Source organism: Trichechus manatus, unplaced genomic scaffold, assembly GCF_000243295.1.
Source record: "Trichechus manatus latirostris isolate Lorelei unplaced genomic scaffold, TriManLat1.0 scaffold00015, whole genome shotgun sequence".
In the NCBI taxonomy this organism is placed as follows: domain Eukaryota; kingdom Metazoa; phylum Chordata; class Mammalia; order Sirenia; family Trichechidae; genus Trichechus; species Trichechus manatus.
In genome coordinates this window covers 17,647,465-17,672,244 of record NW_004443951.1, presented here as the reverse complement: position 1 = coordinate 17,672,244, position 24,780 = coordinate 17,647,465, and the positions used below count along the sequence as shown (strand labels likewise).

Here is a 24,780-nt window from a genome sequence, read left to right as displayed (position 1 = left end):
GTCCTGTTAAATATTCTGCAGTTTAGAAAAATTCTTTTTTAGCATTAATACTCCAGATGTGAGAATATTTCTTACATCTTGGGGCTTGTTCCAGGCTGGGTTTTTCTGGTGGTCAGAATTTGATATACTATAGTTCTTTGACTGACTCCTTTTAATAATTGTGTTACTCCATTGGCTCTGATTCCATTTTCTGTTTCCATTTTCTTTTTAGGGTTGCAGAGCAGTTGCAGGGGTGATTGACCTAGGCACAGTGGAGATATTTCCCATCTTCAGAGCCATGCAGAAGGGCCTCATTGACCAAGACACAGGGCTTGTGCTCCTGGAATCCCAGATTATCATGTCTGGCCTCATTGCCCCTGAGACCAGTGAAAAGCTCTCCTTGGAGGAGGGCCTAGCCCGAAACCTCATTGATCCCCAGATGTACGAGCAGCTTCGGGAGCTACAGGATGCTCTGTCCTTAATAAGCAGGGTCACTGGGGGCAGAAGCCTTCTTTCTGTGGTGGAAGCAATTGAAAACAGAACAGTCAGTGAGAAAGTTGGACTGAAAATCTTAGAAGCTCATCTGGCAACTGGAGGTTTCAGTCTCTCCCCCAATGAGAACTGTATTAACCTACAAGAGGCTTTTCATCAAGGCCTCATCACTCCACAGCTTCATTCATTGTTGGAGTCTTATTTGAGGTCATCCAAGAATTTGATAGACCCCAACACAGCTGAGAAGATTGGTTTGCTGGACCTGATGGAGAGATGTATTGTCCACCAGGAATCAGGGTTGAAAGTGCTGCCTGTCAAGCAATTGGCAGGGGGGATGGTGAGCTTGAAATCAGGCCGGAAGGTTAGCATTTTCCGTGCAGTTCAGGAAGGGCTGATAGATAGGCAGGTCACTGTCCGGCTGCTGGAAGCTCAGCTTTTTGCTGGTGGCATAGTAGATCCAAGAACAGGGCACAGACTTACAGTGGAAGAGTCTGTAAGACACAATTTGATTGACCAAGATATGGCCTGTGCTATTCTCATAAGGCAGCTTCAGACAGGAGGCATCATAGACACTGCCACTGGGCGTAGGCTGACGATAAATGAAGCAGTGAGCAATGATCTAGTAGCTGCAAAGATCGCCCTTGTGATTCTGGAGTCCCTTTGGTCATTCATGGGGTTGCTATGGCCTGAATCTGGAGAAATCCTCCCAATTACAGATGCCTTGGAACAAGGCATTGTGTCTACTGAACTAGCTCATAAAATCCTCAGCGGCCGACAGCATATTATGGCTCTGTTTCTACCAGCAACCGCAGAGGTTTGGTCCTGGAAGAAAGCAATAGAGAATGGGATCTTGGACAAAGATCTTGCCAATAACTTAAAGTCAATTTGCATACCTGATGTGATGCCTCACATGCAATTAGCAGACGCTTCAGAACAAAGCAAATTAAGCATTAATCCTGGAGCGGCAGCTCTACCATGCAGCAAGGGCCAAACTGAGGGCATAGCAAGCCATAGGGAGAAGCTATTGTTTCAACTAATGACTCACAGCTATATTAATGTGCGGGATGGACAGAGGTTGCTCCTGTTAGACAAAGAGCTGATAGAGACACTAACACCAAGAGATGGATCTCAAACAAGTCCTCCAGAAGTATTTGGAATTGGGCATCAAAGACTAGAAACTCCTGAGGAATTACAAGAATCAGTTAATGTTAAAAGCACAGAAGCTTTCTTTGATGGGTTGACCTTGAGGCCACAAGAGTTCCAGGTTTCTTTTCAGAACAAAGAATATACTGAAGGCACAGAGACCATTGTAGAAACAGAAGGTTCTTATGTAGAGAACCCTGGAAAGGACCTGTTTGTAGGGGAACAAAAAGTGAGAAATCCAAATGTTAACACTCTGAAGGTCATAAATAAAGTTAAATCAGAGTTACAAAGACAGTTGTTAGGTACCCAAACGGAACACCGAACAGAAGTGTCCATGAGAAAAAATGTCAGCAGTGGTCTTACGGTACCTCATCAGGAAGCAGAGGGTTTGTGCTTGGTGGTTGACAAAGATCATTTTCCTGTTGAAACACCAGCAGAAGAATGGCAGGCTTTCAGAAAGACTTCTTTTACCTGTCAGAAAGAACAAGCAAATACACTTGAGACTGAACGTATTCCAGGTGAAACTGGGAGAACTCTCATAAAACCCCAAGACAAAAAGTCACAATTTCAGGTAGAGAAAACTCTAGATTTAGAATCTGAAGTAAAGTCTGAAAATGACGTGAGTATCCAGTCTCTGGACAAAAAGAAAGTTGTAAATAAAATGCTGTTGGATAGGGATGACTATAAACAAAGTCAAGAAGGAGAAAACATTGCAGGTGGCAGTTCTAGAATGATGTTAGAAAAGAGAGATGAGGAAGATAATGGCAGTGAAACTTCCCTCTCATGCAGTCGTCCTTCAGAATTGCTTGAAGAAACTACCTTAAATATATTATCTGCACAATTACTAGATGGTGGTATCTTTCATGAACAAACCGGTCAGAAGCTCTTACTAAATGAAGCAATAGCCCAAGGCATCGTGCCCAGTCATATTGCTGTGAAACTGATGGGAAAGTTTCAGATGTTTCGGGGCTTCTTTGACTCTCAGACCTGTGAGTCTTTGACAACTGAAGAAGTCATTGATGAAGGTCTGATGGATGAGAAACTATTACATAATGTCCTCATGTCAGACAAAGCTATAAGTGGTGTCCTAGACCCCCGTACCCACACACTCTGCACTGTGAAAGATGCAGTTGCAACTGGACTTCTCGACAAGCAAACAGCCACTAGAATTTTAGAGGGGCAGGTGGTGACTGGTGGAATCATTGATATGAAGCGAGGCAAAAAAGTTTCAGTAACTTTAGCCTCAAATCTTGGCTTGGTGGACAGCGCTGACCAGGCAGAGCTTGTAAGTCTAGAGAAAGCTTCCAAAGGCAGAGATTGTGAAAAGACAATTAGGGAGAGATTAATCACCTTACAAATGGAAACAACTGGGATTATGGACCCTGATACCAAAGCCCCTTTAACAGTTGTGCATGCCATTGACAGAGGTCTTTTGGAGAGACAGGAGGCCATTCAGTTGTTGACTAAGCAAGTAGTAGATGGAGGTATCATTCATCATGTATCTGGGATGAGACTTTCTGTTGATAATGCCTTTAAACATGGCTTGATTGATGAAGATTTATCCAGGCAACTCAAAAAAGTTGAGAACTTAAACCTCCATCAGTTTTTTCATCCTGAAACAAAAGAAACCATTTCCTTCCCTGAAGCCATGAAGTTAGATCTTATTACCCCAGACTTGAAAAGGGAAATCCAAGAAATTCAGTCCTTGACTGGAAGCTTTGTGGATCTCATTTCTGGTCAGAGATTGACCTTGGCAGAAGCCAAAAAAGAAGGACCGTTAACTAATAAAGCACTATTGTCTTCAGGAATGATGCATGGGATTGTAGATCCTGAGAATTACAGAATTGTTCCCTATTCAGAGTTAGTAAAGAAATGTAAGATTGATATTGAATCTGGACAGAGATATCTAGAAGTAATTCCCTTCTCTGACATCAAAGATGGGGTAAGTGGCAAAGCGGTTACATTGTCTGAAGCAACTCAGCTTGGAAAAGTAGACTTTGCTTCTACATGGAGGGTTCTGGAAGCCCAGGCAAATACTGGTGGAATCATAGATACTGCTACAGGGAAAAGACTGACACTAGCATCAGCTTTGGAACAGAAATTGGTGGATGAGAACATGGTCAGAATTATTGCATCTCATCAGGTGTCAAATGGAGGAATTATTGACATATTTAATGATCAGAGGGTGAATTTAAAGGAAGCTATTGAGAAAAAATTGATCAGCCATGAACTGGCAGCTGTGATCCAAGTAGATACTTTAGAGCCCAGTGATCATAAGGCTCAGATTGAAAAACATGATGAAATTGAAGTATGTGAATTAAAGAATGAATTTCTTAGAAAGGAAATGTTAATTGCTTGTAATCAGGCTGCTGAAATGAGTTGTGATAAAGAAGAAACTGAGAGATTATTTCAAATTGAAAGTCCATCTGCAGAAGAAACAACTAAATTGAGACTTCCTGACGGGGAACAGGCAAAAAAGACCAGGAAAATTTCATTAAGGGAATCACAATACAAGGATCATGATAAGAGGAGAGCTTCCCCAGACGCTAAAGGATCTGTCAGCATCTTGATTTCTGGTAATCTTACAGGTAAATTCTTGGACCAGATTGCGGTTGAACACCCTCACTCAGAAGTTTGTAATTTTAAACTCAAAGAATTGGTTCAGGTTAACATGGGAAACAATACAAATGGAGAACAGGAAAAAATAGTGACACAAGTAGAAATTATCTCTCCTGTGAAACAGTCTACCTCAGGTCTAGAGTCTAAAGAAATTAGAGAAAACCAAAGGGAAATGATTTCAGAAGTGCAAGAATCAAATTGTGGAACTTCAGGCAAATTGCTAAGTGAACAGGCTACTCGGGAGCCAATGAATATCAAAGTGAAAAGTAAAAGAGAGAAGAGGGAGATGATTTTAGACGCAAGTGTCAAAACATGCAAACCAGCAATTCTTTCAGAAGAAGAGTGGAACCAGGAAACTGGCATTACAGATGAGCATGACTCCAGTATAAAGAGTCAGCCTACGGAAATAACCATACCTGAAAGAGGGAAAGAAGCTGAGAGAGAGCAGGGATTTTCCATTATTTGTAAAGCTAAAGACTCATCTTACCAAATGGTGTCCAAAGGAATTTCTATAGGAAATCAAGATGCTTCAACATTCTTCAACTCTAAACAGGCCAATGAAGGAGAAGTCAACAATTTAAGCATCTGTTTGACCTTAAAACCAGAAGAAAATTTAATTCAAGAAATTACTGATGGACCACAGAGTGAGCCATCCCCTTCTATGACCCCAAGACTTGAAGGATTGCACTACCAGGAATCAGTTGGACAAGCCCTAGATGCAGACACATCCCAAATTTCCAAAGCATACAAGTCATTGCAAGGAACCACCAGGCAGGAGACCAACTATTATCGAGATTCCTGTGTTACTTTTAAGTCTAAGGAAACCAAAGATGTGATTTCCAGATCTAATGAGTGTAAAGAAAAGTCATACCAAGAAGTAACTTTTGACTTAACAAAAGCTCTGAAGTTGGAAGATATTACAGTTTCCAGAGTAGATCCAAAAGAAGTCAGTTATCTGGAATTCTCAGACAGAAAGGACCTTAATCATCAGGACAGCAGAAGTGATCGTGAAGTTTGTGGAATTTCCAAATCTAACATAGTAACAACTCAGGAAACAACTGGAGAGAAATTTCTAGAAATGGCAAATTCTAAAGTTACAGATTCAGAAGCAGGGTCCCTTGAAGGCATAGTGACTCAGGAAGGACCCACAGTTTTAGTGTCCCTTCTTCCAGAGAAACTGTTGCAAGATTTGTCATGGAAAGAGATTACAGGGCAACAGGATGCCATCACTAGTCCCACTATTCCAGAGACCAGTGCAGAAAAGACAGTGCCCCTAATATCATGCTCTACAAAGAAGATGGATGAGATGACACCACAGGAAGAGCTCAGAGAGAGCCCTAGCAGTGAGCAAACTCCCTTCATGACTGTCCCTGGGGGAAAAGAAAATGAAGGTGTAAACCTGGAGCCCTTCAAAGCAACTAAGGTAAGTTTTCAGTGGAATACTTGAATATTTTTTAGATATACCTAGTGTAATGCTAAAATTCTTAACTGGATACTGAGTTTACATACGTATGATTATATGCATACATACATTTTAGGGCACTAGATGATTTTCTAAGATATAACTGAGTTTATCATCTGTTTATAGCACCATTGTTGGAAATTAGACAATGGCTCTGAATGTCTTTCTGAAATTTGCAAGTTTTAAGTTAGAAACTAACATTGGAATTAATTAACCTGAAGTACTGAGGTGATGCTAGCTGAAGTCAGAGTAGCTTTTGGAAATGTTTGCTAAAATGCTGCTTCTCAGTTGCCAATTGTCAGCTTTTGCTCATTGAGGAAGTTAATATAATCATTTTTTGCCTGTTAATTTGAGACAATTTAGACAAAATAACATATTTTATTTCTCCCCACCATATATATAGTGCTTTTTATTTCTGTCTAACAAGAAAACTTTGTCTGCTTTGAAAAGCAGATTTAAAAGAGAATGTCAGAGCTGAGTGAGTTTTCTTTTTGGTTCCATAGAATGTATATAACCGGCAGCTCTGTCTAGAGCATGATGAGAAGCTAGTATCCTATCTGTCTCTGTTACGGGACATTGAAATGAGGATGAAACAGATTCAGCCTCTGGAGCTAAACCTGACAGAGCTAGAGGATCTACTATGTCAGGCCAAGGTAGGTTCCCTGAGACTTCCACCAGGCCCACTGGCTTCTAGATAGCTGGTGCCATCTTCCTAGTAGATTCCAAGACTTAAAAGGACTTGATTGGTACTCTGTTCTGGGGTAAACAATCTCAGACCCTTGTCTGATAATTGTGGGCTGGGCTAGGTTTAGATAGACTGGACATGATTTATAGTGGACAGGCTTGAACAGACTTTGGATAAACTTGGCTATGAATCTAATTGTATAATCTTGGATTAAATGAAGCAATTCGATGGCAGAGTGATTGGTTAGGAAACTGTTGTAGTAATTCAAGCAAAAAATGTTGAGGGCTTGACTTTGGGTTAAAAATAGTAGATTGAATGAATGTATAAATTAATCTCTGTTACTTCCCCAAACTCCACTAAGACACTAAGAAAAGGTATTTTCTAAATAAAATGTATAAACTCACAAGGAAAAAGAGAACAAGAGAGGAAAAATAGTAGTAAATTTTAGAAGTTAGAAAGGAGATAGGTGAGGGAGGTAGGTGATTGACTTAACAGAACAGACAAAACTGAATCTTAATCTTACAGTGGAGGAAGCTAAGGAATAATCTGATTTACACTGCAGAATCCCCCAAAGGCTTAGAAATTGGTAGTACCAGAAAGCAGAGGTGAAAATGAGTTTGAAAACAAGGGTGGTTGATTGAAAGTCTGCTTTAAGAAACAATTTGACCTTTAGATCTCCAACTTACTTCACATAGCCTGGCAACTGCCCCTGCCCCTACCCCACTGCAGCAAAAAACTGGAGGTTTATCCTCTGAGGAAAAGTAATACAGAGTATCTCTAGATGTGGGGAGATCAGCCATAGTTGAAGCCTGGGATTCCATACTGAAATAGTGGATTAACTAAAAGTTCACATATTGAATCTTGAGCTCCAGCCTTCTTTCCCCCAGGGTTTGACTATCCCAAGGGAAAAGATCTAATGCTACTGATAAGAGTGGTTTCCCAACTAAATGGCTCAACTTCATCACCCTCAGTGAAACTTACAGTCAACAAATTCCACCTCTGCATGTACATTTTCTGGTCTACTTTTTAGGGCATTACTCTCAAACATGAGCATCCAGAAAGCTTCTAATACAAAAGACAGGCTAAAACAAAGAAATAAATAAGAAAAAGAAATTTGGAGGAAATAGAGACTCCTCTCGAAGAAAAACGTGTTAAAAAATACCACCATTTAAACGACAAAAAGTTGATTGAAAAAGTGTAACCATAGATCTTGGAAGAAAACCAGTAAAGAGTGGTCTCACAGAAACCAAAGGAGAAGAGACATAAGGGAGGAGTAGTCAACAGTTTTAAATCCTGCAGGGAGACTGAACAAATGAGGACTGAAAGGAGGATTTAGCACCTAGAAGGTCATTGGTGACCTTGATAAGAACAGATTCAGTGGAGTGGTTGGCATATAAACCAGGTTGCCATGGGTTGAGAGTAAATGGGAGGTTAGAAGGTGGAGGCAATTACTGTAGACCATTCTTTCCAGAAGCTTGATTGTGCAGGTGAGGAAAGAAATAAACAGTAGCTAGGGGAGATGGACTGAGAGAGAAATGAAATTTTATTAAGATGAGATAGTCCTTGAGTGGATTTTTGGGCTGAGGAGAAAGAACCAATAGGAGAGTTTGAAGTTATAAGGGAGAGAAAGTAATAACTGATGGGATGGGATCCCTAAGGACATAGAAAGGTATGGAATTAAATAGCCATGAGAGGGAGGAAAAATGGTTCTTTGCCTGAAACTGGAGTTGAGGAGGTGTGACAGGATTGGAGTCACAATGAGGACAGAGATTTTAGAGGTTTAGAGTTCTGGGTACTGTCAACACCCAGAGTATGGCTTTAGGTAGGGTGGCTGAAGGGGAATTAAGGATGGAGCCACCACAGTTTTCTACAGCTTATTTCTTGCTTCTCTATTTAGGAGCAGATTATAGACTAGCTGAGTTTAAAGGCTGGTTCATGGGGGATATTTTTATGTTCTTTTTTTTTTTTGGTCCTGTCCCCTTGGACTTTGAAATGGAACAGTCATCCTTTTGATTGACTTATTTTGCAGCTTATGAAGCAGGTCAGTTCTGCATAACAGCTCCCTGGAAAAAGGCATAATGACACTTGAAGAGGCAGCAAGTGGTAGTGGAGGGAGCAATGAACTGAATCAGAAAACCCAAATTTGAGTTCTGGCTCTACTGCCTAGAGCTGATTCTCAGATGGCAAGATTTGTGGTCTTGATTTTGGAGGTAACTCCACTCTGTTCCCTCAGGTATTAGACAGAGAGCTAAAGGATTTGTCCACGATGGTGAGTCAGGAATTGGAGTGTGTGAATCAGATTATCATCAGCCAGCCTCAAGAAGTACCTGCTCAATTGTTGAAGGCTCTGGAGAAAGATGCTAAGAATCTTCAAAAGTCTCTCAGCTCCGTGAGTGACATGTGGAGTTCTAGACTTCACTGCCTCCAGAATGTTGTGGAAGTAAAAAAGGTAAAGTTTCTTGTTTTTATTTATAAAAACTCACAAGGTCTAGGCAGGCTTGGAGATTTTTGTAATCCGATTTGCCATTATTTCTTAGACTAAAATGTTAAACCAGCAAGTACAGCTGGAAGGCAAACTTGAAGATCTGAAGGCCTGGGTTGTCAATACCAATCTTACTCTGAACAGCAAGGAATATAACAATGAAACAGATGCTGACAGCCTGAATCACTGTCTCCAACAGTATGAGGTAAACTCTTCACCCATTCTGAAGCATGTGTTATTTATCCTTGTAGTTTTATTTTCCTACTGGTTAAAGCAGTATCTGTACTGATCCTTCTTAGAAAGTATGATTTTCCATTTCAGAAATAAAGCCTAGTATTTGGTTTAAGTTATCATACCCCCAGAGCTTTTGTGGTTATGATTATTTCTCTTTTCAGTTATTCTCTGAGAGTCTACATAAGAAAATAAGAAAACTAAACCAAACCCATGGCCATTGAGTCGATTCCAACTCATAGCAACCCTATAGGACAGAGTGGAACTACCCCGTAGGGTTTCCAAGGAGCAGCTGGTGGATTCAAACTGCCGACCTTTTGGTTAGCAGCCAAACACTTAATCACTGTGCCACCAGGGTTCGTAGAATCTACATAATGGCCTATTATTGTAAACCTCAACTCCTCTTTATAGTTGAGCTACTACAATCTGCCCCTGGTTTTCCATTTTGTCAAAGACCTAATCCACTCTGCCCCTCCCTCACTTTGAAGAATTTTTGACCCATAATCTAGAGCATGGATTGACAAACATTCTGTAAAGGACCAGTTAGTAAATATCTTGGGCTTTGTGGGCCATATGGTTTCTGTTACAACCACTCAACTCTGCCATTGTAGGTGAAAGCAGCCTTAGATTCTGCATAAGCAAATGGGCGTGGCTGTGTTCTGATAAAACTTTATTTACAAAAACAGGTGGCAGACCATATTTTGACCAGAGAAATGTTTTTCTTCTTGCTAGGCTCCAAATTAATAAATGCTTTTTTGTAAGTCAATGAGAGGAGAAAACTCTGAAGTACATATAAGCCAGAGGGATTTTTCCCCAAACATTGTTCCTATTTTTTGTTCTATTCAGTATCCCATATTACTTACACCAGTTTACCAGCCCTCTACTGTAGAAGTCCCTCACCTTCAAATGTTTTTAAGGTCAGAGCAGAACTGGAGATGTCCCCTCCTTCTGTCCCATCCTTTCCCCTCTCCCATCTTAAGAGAAGCAGACATAAAGGTTTGTCCATGCTCAGACTCCTTGAATACAACCTTATCCTCTTTTTCTTGCAAGAGTTGCCTCCATCTTTCATACCCTTTACACTATAGTAATGATAACCGAATACAACTTTTCCTTTCTTGTTTGAGGGAGAGAGTAACAGAGTTTACCTGTTCTCTTGCAAGATATTACAAAGAAGCAAGCATGAAAAAATTCCTGTGACACAGTATGAGATATAAAGACACAGCATCTGATGTATTGGTTTCTTCCCCTAGTTACAACTTACAAGAATTCTCTTCTGGGGAGAGAATTAACATTCTAAGCCTGTTTTCCTACTGAGTTTCCCAAATCCATATGTTCACAGATGAAGGATGCATTCTCTTAGGATAAATACCAAAGAAGTTCTCCTGGCCTGCTTTGCAGAATTGTCCACAGGTCCCCTGACTATTCTCAGTTTCAAAGTGATAGAGCTGTAGATCTCCTAATTGTTTTTACTGCATGCAGCATAACATGGTTGATAAAAAAGAAATGTTTGTGGAAAAATTGCATACTTTTCATTGATTTTCTGAAAATTATTATTCTAGTGTTTTGGCAGCCTTTACTGCTTTAAAGGCGCAATATAATAAGCAAGTCTGACTGTAACCTTTCACAGTTTTAATATGTATAAGCAACATTATTTACTCTAAAAATCAACTCTTAGTGAGCCACAAAAAAATTGCTTATTTGTCAGTACTGGCCTACCAGTGAGTCACTGCTGAAGAAATACAAATAGATATTTGAACCTAAGAAAATACTATTAGAAAGGTGAATCTCAGAACAGAAATTCATGTTCTACTTTTCAAAACGTTTTTGTTTTTAATTCACAGGTATTTTGCATTAGCAATAGTTTAGTTCTGTTAGCATAAATAATTGAAAGTCTACTGCATTTAGAAGTCCAAGCCCAGTAAAGAAAACTTAATTGTAATTTATGAGGAGTATGGAGAGACCAGAAGTGGAGATTTCCAGTGCTAGGTTAGCCCTAGAAATCATCAGTGTCGATTATGAAAATACAAGAAATTAACCTATCTCATCAGCCAATAGCGCCTATGTGAATAGAGAAATACAAATTTTATTTATTTATTTTTCTTCCTTTCCCTACTTCCCTTAGGATTTGGAACAGCCCATGGCTGAAAGGAAATCTCAGCTGGATGCTCTTGCTTTTGATATTCAGTTCTTTATCTCCGAGCACGCCCAGGACTTGTCCCCGAAGCAGAACCGACAGATGCTAAGGCTTCTGAATGAGCTGCAGAGGTCCTTCCAGGACCTTGCCGAACAGACTGCAGCTCAGATGGATGTCTTGCAGGGCCATCTTCAACAATTGGAGCAGGCAGCCCAGGTTAAGGTCAGACAGAACCAGCAGCTGGACTCAGTTTGTCTTTTGGGATGTCTTCTGCCTTTGGGTTTTCTGGCCAGACTCCATCTATCACGATTCAAGGAACCTGGGTTTACCAATTTTGGCATTTTATGTCATTCAGGCCAGTATGTTTTCTGATCCCAGAGGCAGCTGTTCTGGCTGTTTTTCTTGCCATGTTTTTGGTTTTATGTGAGAGTACATGTGTGTTTACCTGTGAATGCATGTGTAAGTGTTTACTTTTTAGTGACCTACCCTTACTGTGTCTAATTGTCTCTGACTTTCAAATGAAAATCATATAGCTAGCCCTTTCTTCCCCTACTTTCTCCCTTAGTATCCTTTTGAGGGTTGTTAGGAACATTTAGATACTCTGAAATCTTTAGAAAAATGGCTCTAAAATCCCTTTTATCCTGGGGCTTATCAAATGATTTACAGTAAGATTCCTTGACAACCTTCAAACAGCTGACAAAGAAATTTTTATCAGAATTACATTAATTTTTAGCACCGCTTTTGTTATTATTCTTTTCTAGCACCTTTCTTCACACTGTAGTGTCCAGTGCCTGTTTAGTCATGGAAAACAGTGTGCGGTGTGTAGAAGCAGGGGTGATAGATTTTGAAAAAAGATCTAACCATCCTGTCATCTTTCAGTACAACTCTCTTCTTGCAAAACTCAACGTAATTACATTATATAGTAACATCATTTCTGCTATTTGAACAAGTTGGCATACAGCAAAACGATATTATAATTGTCATTATCACCAACAAATTTGTCTTATCCAAAACCCGTTGCTGTGGAGTTGATTCTTACTCATAGCACCCTATAGGACAGAGTAGAACTGCTCCACTCACCCCAATAAGATTTCCAAGGAGTGGCTGGTGGATTCGACCTGCCAACCTTTTGGTTAGCAACCAAGCTCTTAACCACTGTGCCACCAGGGCTCCAAATATGTCCTAGGGGCTCCTTTATTAAATATTGTGTAAAATAGAATTGAGGATAGATAGATAGATAGATGGATAGAGGGAGAAGGGGAGGAAGGAGGGAGGGAGAAAAAAAAGAAAGAATGAATTGAGCTTTGGAGCCAGGCTTAAAGGAAATTAGGTTATGCCAGATATCTGCCATTACTGCTTAGTTATTTCAACTACAGGCAGTACCCTGGTTGCCAGTGTCCAACTTACATACAACCCGTAGTTATGAACCAACCCCTGTAAAGTCTATTATATTAAAAATTTGAGGTACATACAATGGTTCTTAGTAACAAATGGGCACTACTTTGTGACACGCATCAAAACATTATTATTATTACTGTATTATTATGTTAAAGATGTTTTAGTGTATCTGGAAGTGTTTCTTTAATGTTTTTTATGCATGGAAAGGTACACTATATACTATAACAAACATTTGACTAACTGACGTTAGGTACGAGCCATACCTAACTGTTCTAATTTATGAACAAATTCAACCTAAAGACAGACTTAGGAACAGAACTCGTTCGTAATCTAGGGACTGCCTGTGTATTAAAATTGAAATGCTTTAGTTACCTTCCAAATCTGAAAACTTGCAAGTCCCTCACTTAGGAATTTGTATAGCATGGTTTAGCCTGTGGATAATTAAAGAAGTAGCATTGGTCTGAGCACTTTAAGACATAGCCCAGATCCAGAGTAGGCCCCTGAGCTGCAACAAGTGGTAGAACTGCATGTGAATATTCTCCCTGAGCATGTAATTAATTCCACAATGTTTATTAACCTTGTTATTGTCAGAAATACTCTGCTTCTCTCTATATTTTCCCTGAATGCGTGTGTCTGTCTGTGTTAACTTGTTTGCTTTGCTTTTTTCAGATTCAGTCTGCACCCATCCTAACCCATGAAGATCCCGTTTTACAGCTGAAGAGCTCTTAGGAGTTCTCTTCCAGAGCCCTTCTATTTGTCCTAAAGAGGGGGAGAGAGGGCCAGTTTGGGCACCTGTTTGTAAGTGCAGGTGACTAAAACACCATCAGAAGGTAGACACTGGTGGAAAATGGTTTTAGAAGGATGGTCAGGAGAACACATCATGCTCAATTGCTCGATCAGGTGCTTCAGTGTCATGCAAGTGAGATGAGATCTGGAGAAAGGATCAGGCACAGAAACATAGTCCCTCCCTCCCCTTAGGCCTGGCTTTTCCCTTTCATATCACTGCAGTCACCTGAAGGACTGAGCCAGTTGCTATTCCTGGGCAATTTCCTTCTTCTCAAAATAGCCAACTCAAGCCCCTTATGCCTGGCATGTAATCATTCTATTTAATGGGTTTCTGCATTTATGAGATGTTTGATTTATAAAGTCAGTTCAATTATTAAGAAGCTAAATTAGCTTATGAATTATCCAGATCCTTGATTTTCCCTTCTAGTCCAGTCCTTCTAATTTTCCATATTTTAACTTAATATGTAGTAAATCCCCTGGTTCTAGTGGAGGAGGTGATCAGAACCACCAATTTATTATTATCACTATTATCATCTATGGATTTCAAGCATCAGGGCTCTCTGCTCTCCATTTCCAAGGGTAATAACAGCAACCTGGCAAAAAAATCCCAAACCAAAACCTGAACTAGGAACATTCTCTCCTAAAATTACTTCTGATTATCATCCAGACCATAGGCCATAGTCAGCAGACCGTCCAAATAAGGGGAGCTTTCTGAGTATGATTTCTGTGCCTTTTCCTGTTCTAGTCTCCCACCAACTTTTCCATCTTTGATATGTAACCTTCCTGTTTTACATTTCAGGAGATTATCTTGCGTTTGTGAAATGAGAATTATTAACTGTCTCTTGACCCCTTTGCATTTTGATTAGACCCTGCAGAAACAGCAGAATACCTGTCACCAGAAACTGGAGGATCTTTGCAACTGGGTAGGACAGGCAGAAAAAACATTGGTCAGCCACCAAGGCAGAGCCATCCAACAGGACCTGTCTGCCTTGCAGAAGGACCAAAGTGACTTGAAGGTCAGTGTGAGTGTATCCATTTTTTTCATGGCTTCAGCAAGTACCGATAAAGGCTTGCTATGTGCCACTTAAGAAGTGCCCAACTGAGAAATAAGAATATATAGGAGTTAATGCATGAAGGGGTGGGAGGAAGAAAAAAACATACTAGGCAGAGGCCTCTGTGTTGGACTTGAGATAGGAATGGGATTGATCACAACATATGTGAGGAATTGAAGGAAAGGTATTTTGGCTGGGCTTAAAGAACAAGGGAAGATTGGTGAAAGACGAGGCTGGCAAGGTAGGTGGGAACTAGATCTTGCTGGTCCTTGTAGGTCACACTAAGGATAATGAGTTATCAGGAGAGGTGAAGGACCAGCCAGGCCTCAACTCTGCTAGAATCATGCCGTCAACTCTTCTTTACAGAAGAATGATGTCTTTGAGGATAACTCCTTGCAAAATAAAAATCTCTGCTATTCAGCATGTTTATGGGAAGTCTCTTTTTTGCCTTCATTAAATATTTGCTTAGAAAATTAAATATTTTAAAATTTCTTTGCATTGGTTTAGGCCTAAACCTTAAGCAAACTATAGTCAGGGCCATAAGTCTATTGCAGAAATGTCATCCTAGCCATTCCATCTTTGTACTGTTAGAGGGCTTAGAAGTACCAAAGTTGAAGGCTCTACCATCCCTCTTTTCATGTGTTAAGGATTTACAAGATGACATTCAGAATCATGCCACCTCATTTGCCAGTGTTGTCAAAGACATTGAAGGGTTCCTGGAAGAGAACCAGACCAAGCTGAGCACCCATGAGTTGACAGCTCTTCGGGAAAAACTTCTTCAGGCTAAGGAGCAATATGAGGCTCTCCAGGGTCGGACACGGGTGGCTCAGAAGGAGCTGGAGGAAGCGGTGACCTCAGCTTTACAACAAGAGACTGAAAAGGTAACCAGACTGCTATAACACTTGGCATTTAAAAAAAAAAAAATTTTTTTTTTTGTTACCCGTACAGAATGAGAAAGCATAGAATGACAAAAAAGGGCTGCTTTAGGATCTGGTTGGTGAGTCTCTCTTTATTTTTACAAGAAACATCCAGAAGAACTTTTAAATCAGGAGTAATTGGTAGAGACTATATATTACTATCTCTCTGTCTTTATATATATATATATATATATATATATATATACATATACATACACGTACACACATATATACATGTATACATATATATACAGAGAGAGAAACAGAAAGATTGATTGCTATCTGTATACTCAGTACTCTGGCTAATTAGAAAAGCATTACCTTAGTTAGGAAGGGTGGTACATAGTAAGTACATAGTTGCAATGGGAATCATGGCACTGGGATAAACCAAAGAGAAGATAAAGTCTGAAAGGGTCTTCTGCACCACACTTAGCACTGGCAGTTTGAATTGGAATCTTTTGTTTGGCTGTGGGCTCTGACCCTAGTGAGGAAGGTAGAGAACATGGAAAAGAGGAAATAAGTTACCTGAAGATGAATTCTGAAATACATGGATGTACTACCTGTTAATTAACAAATGCATACATAAATAAACAAATTGACATAACCTATTTAATTAACTAACACGTTTGAATTAGAAAATAGAATTTGAGAGAGAAATTTAAGAACTCAGTGTTCTGTTTGGCGGAGAAAAGGATGAGAGAAATCTGCCTTTCCCTTTGGGATGAGCAGCCAGGTAATTGAGTGTGACTATGCTATTTCTTACCCTACCAGGGTGCCACTTCTGTTTACCTAGAATGGATTCCCTGAAGCCTTGCTGGGGTAGGAGGACTAAATGATCTCTTAATGAAAGCCTTTTCAAATTCTGGGGTTTGCCTTTTTTCTTAATATTAAGCAGTAAAACATAGAAGAAATTTAGAGGTCATTTTAAATAATTATTTTTCAACAGATTTTACGTGTTTTCTTTTTCATATGTCCAAAGACTATTTATATCCAGTCTTAGAGCTTGTCTTTTTTTTTAGCATAAAATTTTCCCCCTGTTTACTTAACCTGTGGTTGCATAGCTGAGTATCTAAGACCTTCTCACTTAAACTAACTCTGTGGCTTTCAGTGTAAAGCAGCAAAGGAACTGGCAGAGAACAGGAGTAAGATTGATACTCTCTTGGACTGGGTAACTTCATTGGGATCATCTGGTAGACAGCTGCAGGCCAGCCTTCCAAGAATGGAGCAGATCTCAGGAGCTGGCCTGGAGAAAGAAGCCTTGGATACCACTGATGGTCACACGGGGGTGAACCAGGCCCCAGAGAAGCTGGATGAGCAATGTGAGAAGATGAAGGTGAGGATGTTAGCTTGTCCTCACTATGCTGGGGTAATCTCTCCTGCTGTGGACAAGTCACCATGATCTCCTTGCCCCTAAATCCAGTGAGCATTTCTCAGCCCATATTGTCTTTGATGTCTCAGCAGCTTTCAACTCTGTATTAGTTTTACTAGGGCGAGTGTCATAAATTAGCACAAATTTGGATGGCTTAAAACAGCAGAAATTTATTCTCTCACAGTTCTGAAGGCTAAAAGTCCGAAATCAAGGTGTTGGTTAGGCCATGCTCCCTCCAAAGCCTCTAGAGAGGATCTTTTCTTGCCTCTTCTGGCTTCTGGTAGCCCTAGGCTTTCCTTGGCTTGTGGCAGCATAATTCCAATCTCTGTCATTGTCTTCACATGATTTTCTTCCTTCTGTGTGTATCTCTGTGTCTCTTCTTATAAGGACACCAGCATATTGCGTTTGGGCCCACCCTAATGACCTCATCTTAACTTGATTACATCTGCAAAAACCCTATTTCCAAATAAGGTCACATTCACAGGTACTAAGGTTAAGACCCCAACCTATAACAGACTCTTTTGGCTACTCCTCTTGCAATACTTTCTCCCTTGATTTCCACAGCATTACTCTACCCAGCTAATCCTTCTTCCTTTTCTCTAGCCAGCTTTTGAGATACTGATTCAAAGTTGTGTCCTAGGCCCTCTTCTCATCTTTCAACACTTATAACACTTCAGTTACCATTTGCACTAATGAATTTCATGTATGTGTTTATCTTCAGCCCAGATGGCTGTACTGACCTTCAAATCTGGATATAAATCCATCTGTGTGCTTGCAGCTTGGAACCACAAGCACCTTAAACCAAAAAATGAAACTCCTATTTCCTATCTAAACCCCTCGCCCCACCAGTCAAACATATTTTTCTTCCTGTATTCCCACTTAATTTCCTAAACTAAACATCACTAGATTTCTTTCTTCTACTCTGCCATACCAAATAAGTCATCAGGTCCCATGTATTTTGCTTCTTATATCTCTTTCAAAGTCATTCACACTTCTTCATCTCCATTGAGATATTAGTATAGTTCAGACCACTGTCAGCTTTCATTTGTATTATAGCAGCTCCTACTGGTCTCCTTGCCTCTTGGCTTTTACCCCCAATTCATTCCCTAGACTACCAAGTGATCTTTCTAAAATGCTATAACCCTGCCTAAAACCTTTTAATGGTTCCCTGTTTCCCTTAAGGAAACCCTGGTGGCATAGTGGTTAAGAACTATGGCTGCTGATCAAAAGGTCGGCAGTTTAAATCCACCAGGTGCTCCTTGGAAACTCCATGGGGCAGTTCTACTCTGTCCTGTAGGGTCGCTATAAGTTGGAATCGACTCAACGGCAGTAAGGTAAAGTCCAAACTCTCTAACATGGCTTACAAGGCCCCCCCTCAGGATCTGTCCTACTTACTTGGCCTTGTCTCTTACCACCCTTCATACTGGAGTCTCTAGCTATACTGGCCTCTCACTCTTCTCTGGGCCTTTGCATGCTCTCGGAACAGTCTTGCCTCTCTAGTAAGGGAGGAACCCAGCTCTGGGTTAATTTTTACTAATTCTTCAGATCTTAGCTTAGATTTCACTTCCTCTAGGAAGCCCTTCTTCACCACTGCCCAAAGCTGGATTATGTATTGCTCCTATTATACCTTTCCCTACATTGTAGCATTTCTCACTCTGTGTTGTATTTTTGTCTGTATTGCCCTCTAGGCTCTAGGCCTAAAGGCAGAAACCATTTCCTGCTCACTTTTTATCTCTACTCATTTATTTGTTCATTCAGCAAATATTGTACACCTGCTATATGCCAGGCATTAGAGATAAACCAGTGATTCAACCAGATAAACCATTCTCTAGGACATATACAGGCATATTGTACTGAATGATTGAAAAGAAGATTACATATCAAACAGCAGGGGGCTGTACTACAGCTTTGTACAACACTCAGATGCCCCTACTCTCACCCTCTGATGTTTAGGGTACTTAACACACACATGGGTCACATATTTTAGTAGTGAGGAAATTTGGCTTAGCTGGAGTACTTCTGTTGAACAGCCTGTGTGGACCATTGCCTTAGTTTATATTAATAGAATTTCTTCCTCTTGCATGCCATTTTTGCACTTGGAAGATTCATCGTAGTGTGTCCGCCAAGGCCTGGTAGTCTGACACTAACACAGGGCAGAGATGGTTCTCTGTCAACAGGGAGCCTCCTGACACCTTCTGCTGACAGGAATCAGCCTAACTAGGTAGCATCTTCCCAGGAAGAAAACTGCTTATTCTTGGGTAGATGGATTGGAGGATGAGAGTAGGGGCATCTGGGTGTTATACAGACAAAGCTGTAGTACTGCCCCCTGCTATTTGAGCACTATTATTTCTCAGCCCAGCTTTCTTGAGATGACATGAGAAGCTGAGGGCTACCATGTTGCTGTTGATTCAGGCTAAAACTGGACAATATTCTGGAGAAAAGTAGGCTAGAGTCCTTCTCTAGGTAATTGCATACACAGTATAGATAGTCAGGAACTCTGTCTAAACTCCCACTGTCTTCTATTAAGCTCAGGAAGAACATGATTTAAAAAACACAGAACTGTCTTTAAAGAACTTATATTCCATTGGAATAGAAAAAAGGTCCTCATATATGCACATAGACATAGTATGTACCAAAAAAAGTGCAAGTTAACTATACTGTTCAGAAATACTGTTTATTTTTCACTGATCTACACACTGTCTATTTAATAAATTAATTTTCCAAGGTATTTCGTAGTAGGGACAGTCTTCATGAATAACAGATATGTGAGTGACATAATTCACAGCTAAGTATTTGCAATTTTTGTATTGTCACATATATGGCTTATCCAGCTTACTCTCCCCTTCCGTGAACATGGATCGTTATTAGTTGGCCGTTTTTATATTCTCTTAGAGTTAAGTGGTTTAGTGAAGAAAGTAGGGTTCTGGTCACCGTTCTGTCTCTTAACTGTTTGTGCAGCCTTAGTTAAGACATACAACATCTTTTTGGTATTCACTCACCTCATCTTTAGTAAGAGTATTATACGGCCTACCCACATTACACAGGTTGTGTCATGAATCAGATTAGATAATACATGTAAAATCACTTTGAAAACTGTGAAGTCTTGTATGCATCAGTTCAGCTGGTATTAGCATATGGAATAATACTTAGAGAGTGGGAGATCTTGGTAATTCCTGAGCAGCTGGAAAAGTAGCCTAGTAAGACCTCTCTCTACCTCTAGCTGTAAACCTAACCAAATTATCATAGTTTACTTACTGTCTTTTGTTTTGGGGAATTATTTTCCAGGCCCATCACCAAGAATTGCTATCCAAGCAGCAAAATTTCATCCTGGCCACCCAGTCAGCTCAGGCCTTCTTGGACCAGCACGGCCACAATCTCACACCTGAGGAACGGCAGACGCTGCAGGAGAAACTGGGTGAGCTAAAGGAACAGTACGCGACTTGCCTGGCCCAGTCAGAGGCAGAGCTGAAGCGGGTGCAGACCCTACGGGATGAGTTGCAGAAGTTTCTACAGGATCATAGAGAGTTTGAAAACTGGCTGGAACGGTCTGAGAAAGAGCTAGAGAACATGCATAAGGGAGACAGCAGCCCCGAAGCGCTCCCTTCCCTGCTGAAGCGTCAGGGGAGCTTCTCGGAGGACGTGATTTCCCACAAAGGAGACTTGAGATTTGTGACTATATCTGGACAGAAAGTCTTAGACACAGAAAACAGCTTTAAGAAAGGCGGCGAACCATCAGCAACTGAAAACTTAGTAAAGGAGAAACTGAGGGATGCAACAGAAAGATACACTGCTCTTCATTCAAAGGTAAGGAAGAGGTTCCTGGTTTTCATGGCAGCCTTTACGCAGCTGTCAGTGATTCTGGGGCTCAGAGTAAGAATCTCAGGACGCAGTGGGTGAGTTATTTGTATAATGACCTCAGGCAGAGCGTGTTCAGGAGCTCTGGCAAAAATGTAGAATGCGTAGGTCCCTGGGCTAATGTCTGATCTTAGCAGTATTAGGGTATGTCTCAAGCCTATGGTGAAGGTGCAGGTGCTTACCTTCCTGTATCCTGACCAGCCGGCTTGGGTTCCCAAGAGACGTAGCACAGGGAATCTTAAACCACTCACGCAGCCTTTATTCCTGGACAGAGCATCTAGGGTAAACCCTTATCTTTGAATCCCAAGAACGCCCTCTAGCTGCGAAGGTTTAGAATCCAGTCAATTCTTCTTACCTTTGTTGTGCTTTCTGCCAACTCCCCAAACCTCCCAAAAAGACTTTTTGCACCTTTTAATCCCTACCTTTGCCTGCAACCTGATTTATGTTTCTTTGGTGGCTTGTTGTACAGTTTACTAAATCTTTCTGGATATATAATAAGGTTGAATGAATAGTATGGAGCAAACAATGACAGTCCCTCTTATAGAAAATGATTGCTACTTATCTCTTCATAGAGCTCCAGCACTACTTTAAATATAGTTGTGGTGAGTTCTCCGTAACAAATCCAGGCCTCTTTCTTTGGGCTGTACCCAGGAAACTGCTGCCTTTGGCCTGACCTTGCTTAGGTCTGCTTTCCTTCTTCTCTGGCACAGTGTACACGGCTGGGCTCTCACCTGAACGTGTTGCTAGGCCAGTACCGGCAGTTCCAGAGCAGCGTCGACAGCCTGCAGGCCTGGATGAGAACTTGTAGGGCCAATGTGGAGAAGCTCTTGTCAGATAGTGTTGCCTCTGACCCTGGGATCCTACAACAGCAGCTTGCAACAACAAAGGTAAGCCAGGACACAGGCTATGTTGGAGTATCAAGACTTTGTATTGCATGGTTTAGAGTACTCCAGACAGTAGCATAGGTTAAAGACAGCAGTTGGGATGCTTTGAACAAGATCTGATTCCTAAACAATTTGTTATCATCTCTGACTGTGAATGAACTGAAAATGACGCTGTAAAGCTGCGAAGTACTCTAGATTCCTAGAAGCAGCTTTGATTACTTACTCAAGATATTTTTGTTTTGTCCTCTTTCATGGACAAGCAGCAGTTGCAGGAGGAATTGGCTGAGCACCAAGTACCTGTAGAAAAGCTCCAAAAAGTAGCTCATGATCTCATGGAAGTTGAAGGGGAGCCATCTCCAGACCACAGGCATGTTCAAGAAACTACAGGTATGGAGCAGCAACAGCGTTAGTGCTCCCTTAATTCCCAGTATGTACCTCTGTTCTATAATGTATGACATTATGCTGTACAAGTATCTGTGGTGCTAGTGTAGGGACTGAGGATATAAAGATGAACAGACAGACTATCATTAAGTAGCTTTCCCTTTCATGGACTTTGTTCTTGCACGATTGAGGGACCTTGACAATCTGGCTTCAACCCCTTTCCCCCAGGTATTCTGCCTTCTAGCCACACCCCACTTCTCTCCTTTCACAACCAGACCAGTCATTTCTTCTTATCCCTGAAGTTTTTCCTATTGCTTAGCTGCTAACATTTATTGACTGCTTGCCATGCATGATTAAATCTTAATCATGCTTCAAGATGTAGCCAAGGGGTCAGTCATTTCCTTTGTAAAGTCATAACCACCACTACCACTACCCTACCCCACAAAAAGAAAACAATCATTTCTTCCTCCTAAGCTTCTCTAATATAGTACTTCGAGTACCAGTATAGCACTTACAATTTCGTTTGTTTGGTTACATAGTTGTGATATGCCTTCCTCTGCCTAGGCTCTGTTTTAGAGTGTTAAGTTTGCAGAAGGTAGGAACCTTATCTTGATTATCTTTAGGCTTCAGCATCTAGCACAATTTCTGGCACTTACTAGGTGCTAAGTAAATAATACTTACTGAATTTTGCTCAAATACTAATGAACTTCAAGTTTCTTCTTTCTACTAGTTTGCCTTGTTGTTCATTATTATTATTACTCATATACAATTTAAACACACACTTTTTAAAAGCACAATACAAAAATAGTCTCCACTCTTTTTTCCCCTGGCCTTGATTTACTAGATTGCATACTCAGTTGTTTCCAGAGCCTTTCCTGTAGTCTGGCTGAGCGTTCTGCTCTGCTGCAGAAGGCAATTGCTCACTCTCAGAGTGTCCAGGAAAGCCTGGAGAGCCTGCTGCAGTCCATCAGGGAAGTTGAAAAAAACCTGGGAGGGGAGCAGATGGCATCACTCTCATCAGGAGTCATCCAAGAAGGCCTGGCCACTAATATGGTAAGACCTGTGCCTCTGGGGTTAGCATAGAATGTGTATTTGCCATGTGTCATAATTATATTACTTTGGAAAAAGATAAGGAGAAGAATTCATTTCCCTGAATCTTCTAGTAAGATTTAGAGCAGATGACTGATCCATGTAAAGATATTTCTACCTAATTTTCAAACCATTGTTGAGCTTGAGGAAAAGTGATGACAATGTCATTTGATGGAATGGGGTGGAGAACTAAGGGGAGAAGATGTATGGTTTTCTGAAAGCTCAGTTTCGATCCTCCAACCCTCCTTGAGGAGGTGAACATATAGTTTATTAGAAGTTTATGGCTCAGATATCCTGGAGTAAGTGAACCGGAGCTGACAGACATGTTCTTGATGACAGAAATTAAAGCAGGATATTGCTCGGCAGAAGAGCAGCTTGGAGGCCACTCGTGAGATGGTGACCCGATTCATGGAGACAGCAGACAGCACCACAGCAGCAGTGCTGCAGGGCAAAATGGCGGAGGTGAGCCAACGTTTCGAAGAGCTCTGTCTACAGCAGCAAGAAAAGGAGAGCTCCCTAAAGAAGCTTCTGCCACAGGCAGAGATGTTTGAGCATCTTTCTGAAAAGCTGCAGCAGTTCATGGAAAACAAAATTCGGATACTGGCCTCTGGAAATCAGCCAGATCAAGATATTGCACATTTTTTCCAACAGATCCAGGTGAGTGTGTATCTGTCAAAAGAAGGGCAGAGAGAAAACCAAGATTTACTGAGCACATACTATGTCAGACAGTAGACTGGGAACTTTACCTGCATTATCTTAGAGAATTGTCACAGCCTTCCTGTAAACTAGATATTATTTGCCCATTTTTTAAAAATACAACTTATATTTATTTTTCACTCATACTGGTTGTTCATCAGTAGATGGACTCAGCATATTGTAGATACTGAGGGACACAGGTTGTTAGTGGAACTGTATCTTCAGAATAAGTTCCTAGAATGGAATTACTGCATCAAAGGTAAATGTACATGTAGTTTTGTTAGGTGTAGCCAAATTCTCCTCCATGGAGATTTCACCATTTTGCACTTCTGCCAGCAATGTATGAGAGTCCCTGTTTCCCCAAGGCATCACCCATAGGATGTGTTATCAAGCTTTTGAACGTTAAAAAAAAAAAAAAAAGCTTTTGAATGTTTTACCAGTCTGACAAATAAAACACAATATCTCAGTGTAGTAGTAATTTTTGTTTCTCTTATTGAGTAAAATTGAATATATTTTTATACATTTAAGGGTCATTTATCTGTGAACTATTATTTGGTATATGTCTTTTGCCATTTCAAGTTTTTGGTGTTTTTTTTTTTCTCTTAATTTTTAAGAGTTCTTAAATATTAGGAAGATTAGCTCTTTATCTGTGATATGTGGCAAATATTTTCTCCCAGTTTTTCCTTTTTTTTTTTTTTTTTTTTGACTTTGTGGTGTTTTTTGCTATGTAAATTTTTAGGGTTTTTTTAAGGATTTTTCATAGTTATGGTTGCATGTTTATTTTTCCATGTAAACTTTAGAATCACCTTATCAGTTCTAGAATACGAGAACTTGTTGGTATTTTTATTGGGGCATATTAGATTTATTTATACACACACACATAATTGGCAAAAATTGACATCTTTTTGGATGTCTATTTGTTCACGTCTGCTTTTGTGTCTTTCAGGAGTGTTTTATGACATTGGTTAACAACCCCACAACATATTAACCCTCTAACTTCTCAATCTTTTTTTTTTTGGTGAAAATACACATAGCCAAAGAGACACCGTTTCAAAAATTTCTACATGCACAGTTCAGTGACATTGACTACGCTGTTCCAATTGTGCTGTTATTCTCACTTAAGATG

At 40.4% G+C, this 24,780-nt stretch overlaps 1 protein-coding gene across 11 annotated transcripts in view; it reads left to right on the top strand.

The window, feature by feature from the left end:
• Nucleotides 1–24,780, top strand: part of MACF1 (microtubule actin crosslinking factor 1) — a 392,660-nt gene that overhangs the window by 262,702 nt on the left and 105,178 nt on the right. For 8 of the 11 annotated variants that reach the window (XM_023727199.1, XM_023727201.1, XM_023727202.1 and 5 more), the window contains 13 exons: nt 212–5,656; nt 6,199–6,348; nt 8,614–8,829; nt 8,918–9,067; nt 11,216–11,449; nt 14,278–14,427; nt 15,111–15,344; nt 16,489–16,713; nt 20,035–20,553; nt 21,315–21,491; nt 21,752–21,875; nt 22,714–22,922; nt 23,298–23,615. In XM_023727199.1, coding sequence (XP_023582967.1) covers nt 212–5,656; nt 6,199–6,348; nt 8,614–8,829; nt 8,918–9,067; nt 11,216–11,449; nt 14,278–14,427; nt 15,111–15,344; nt 16,489–16,713; nt 20,035–20,553; nt 21,315–21,491; nt 21,752–21,875; nt 22,714–22,922; nt 23,298–23,615 — 8,151 coding nt within the window. The remainder of the gene's footprint in view (nt 1–211; nt 5,657–6,198; nt 6,349–8,613; nt 8,830–8,917; nt 9,068–11,215; nt 11,450–14,277; nt 14,428–15,110; nt 15,345–16,488; nt 16,714–20,034; nt 20,554–21,314; nt 21,492–21,751; nt 21,876–22,713; nt 22,923–23,297; nt 23,616–24,780) is intronic. The other 3 variants (XM_004371912.3, XM_023727207.1, XM_023727198.1) reach the window with 2 other exon arrangements.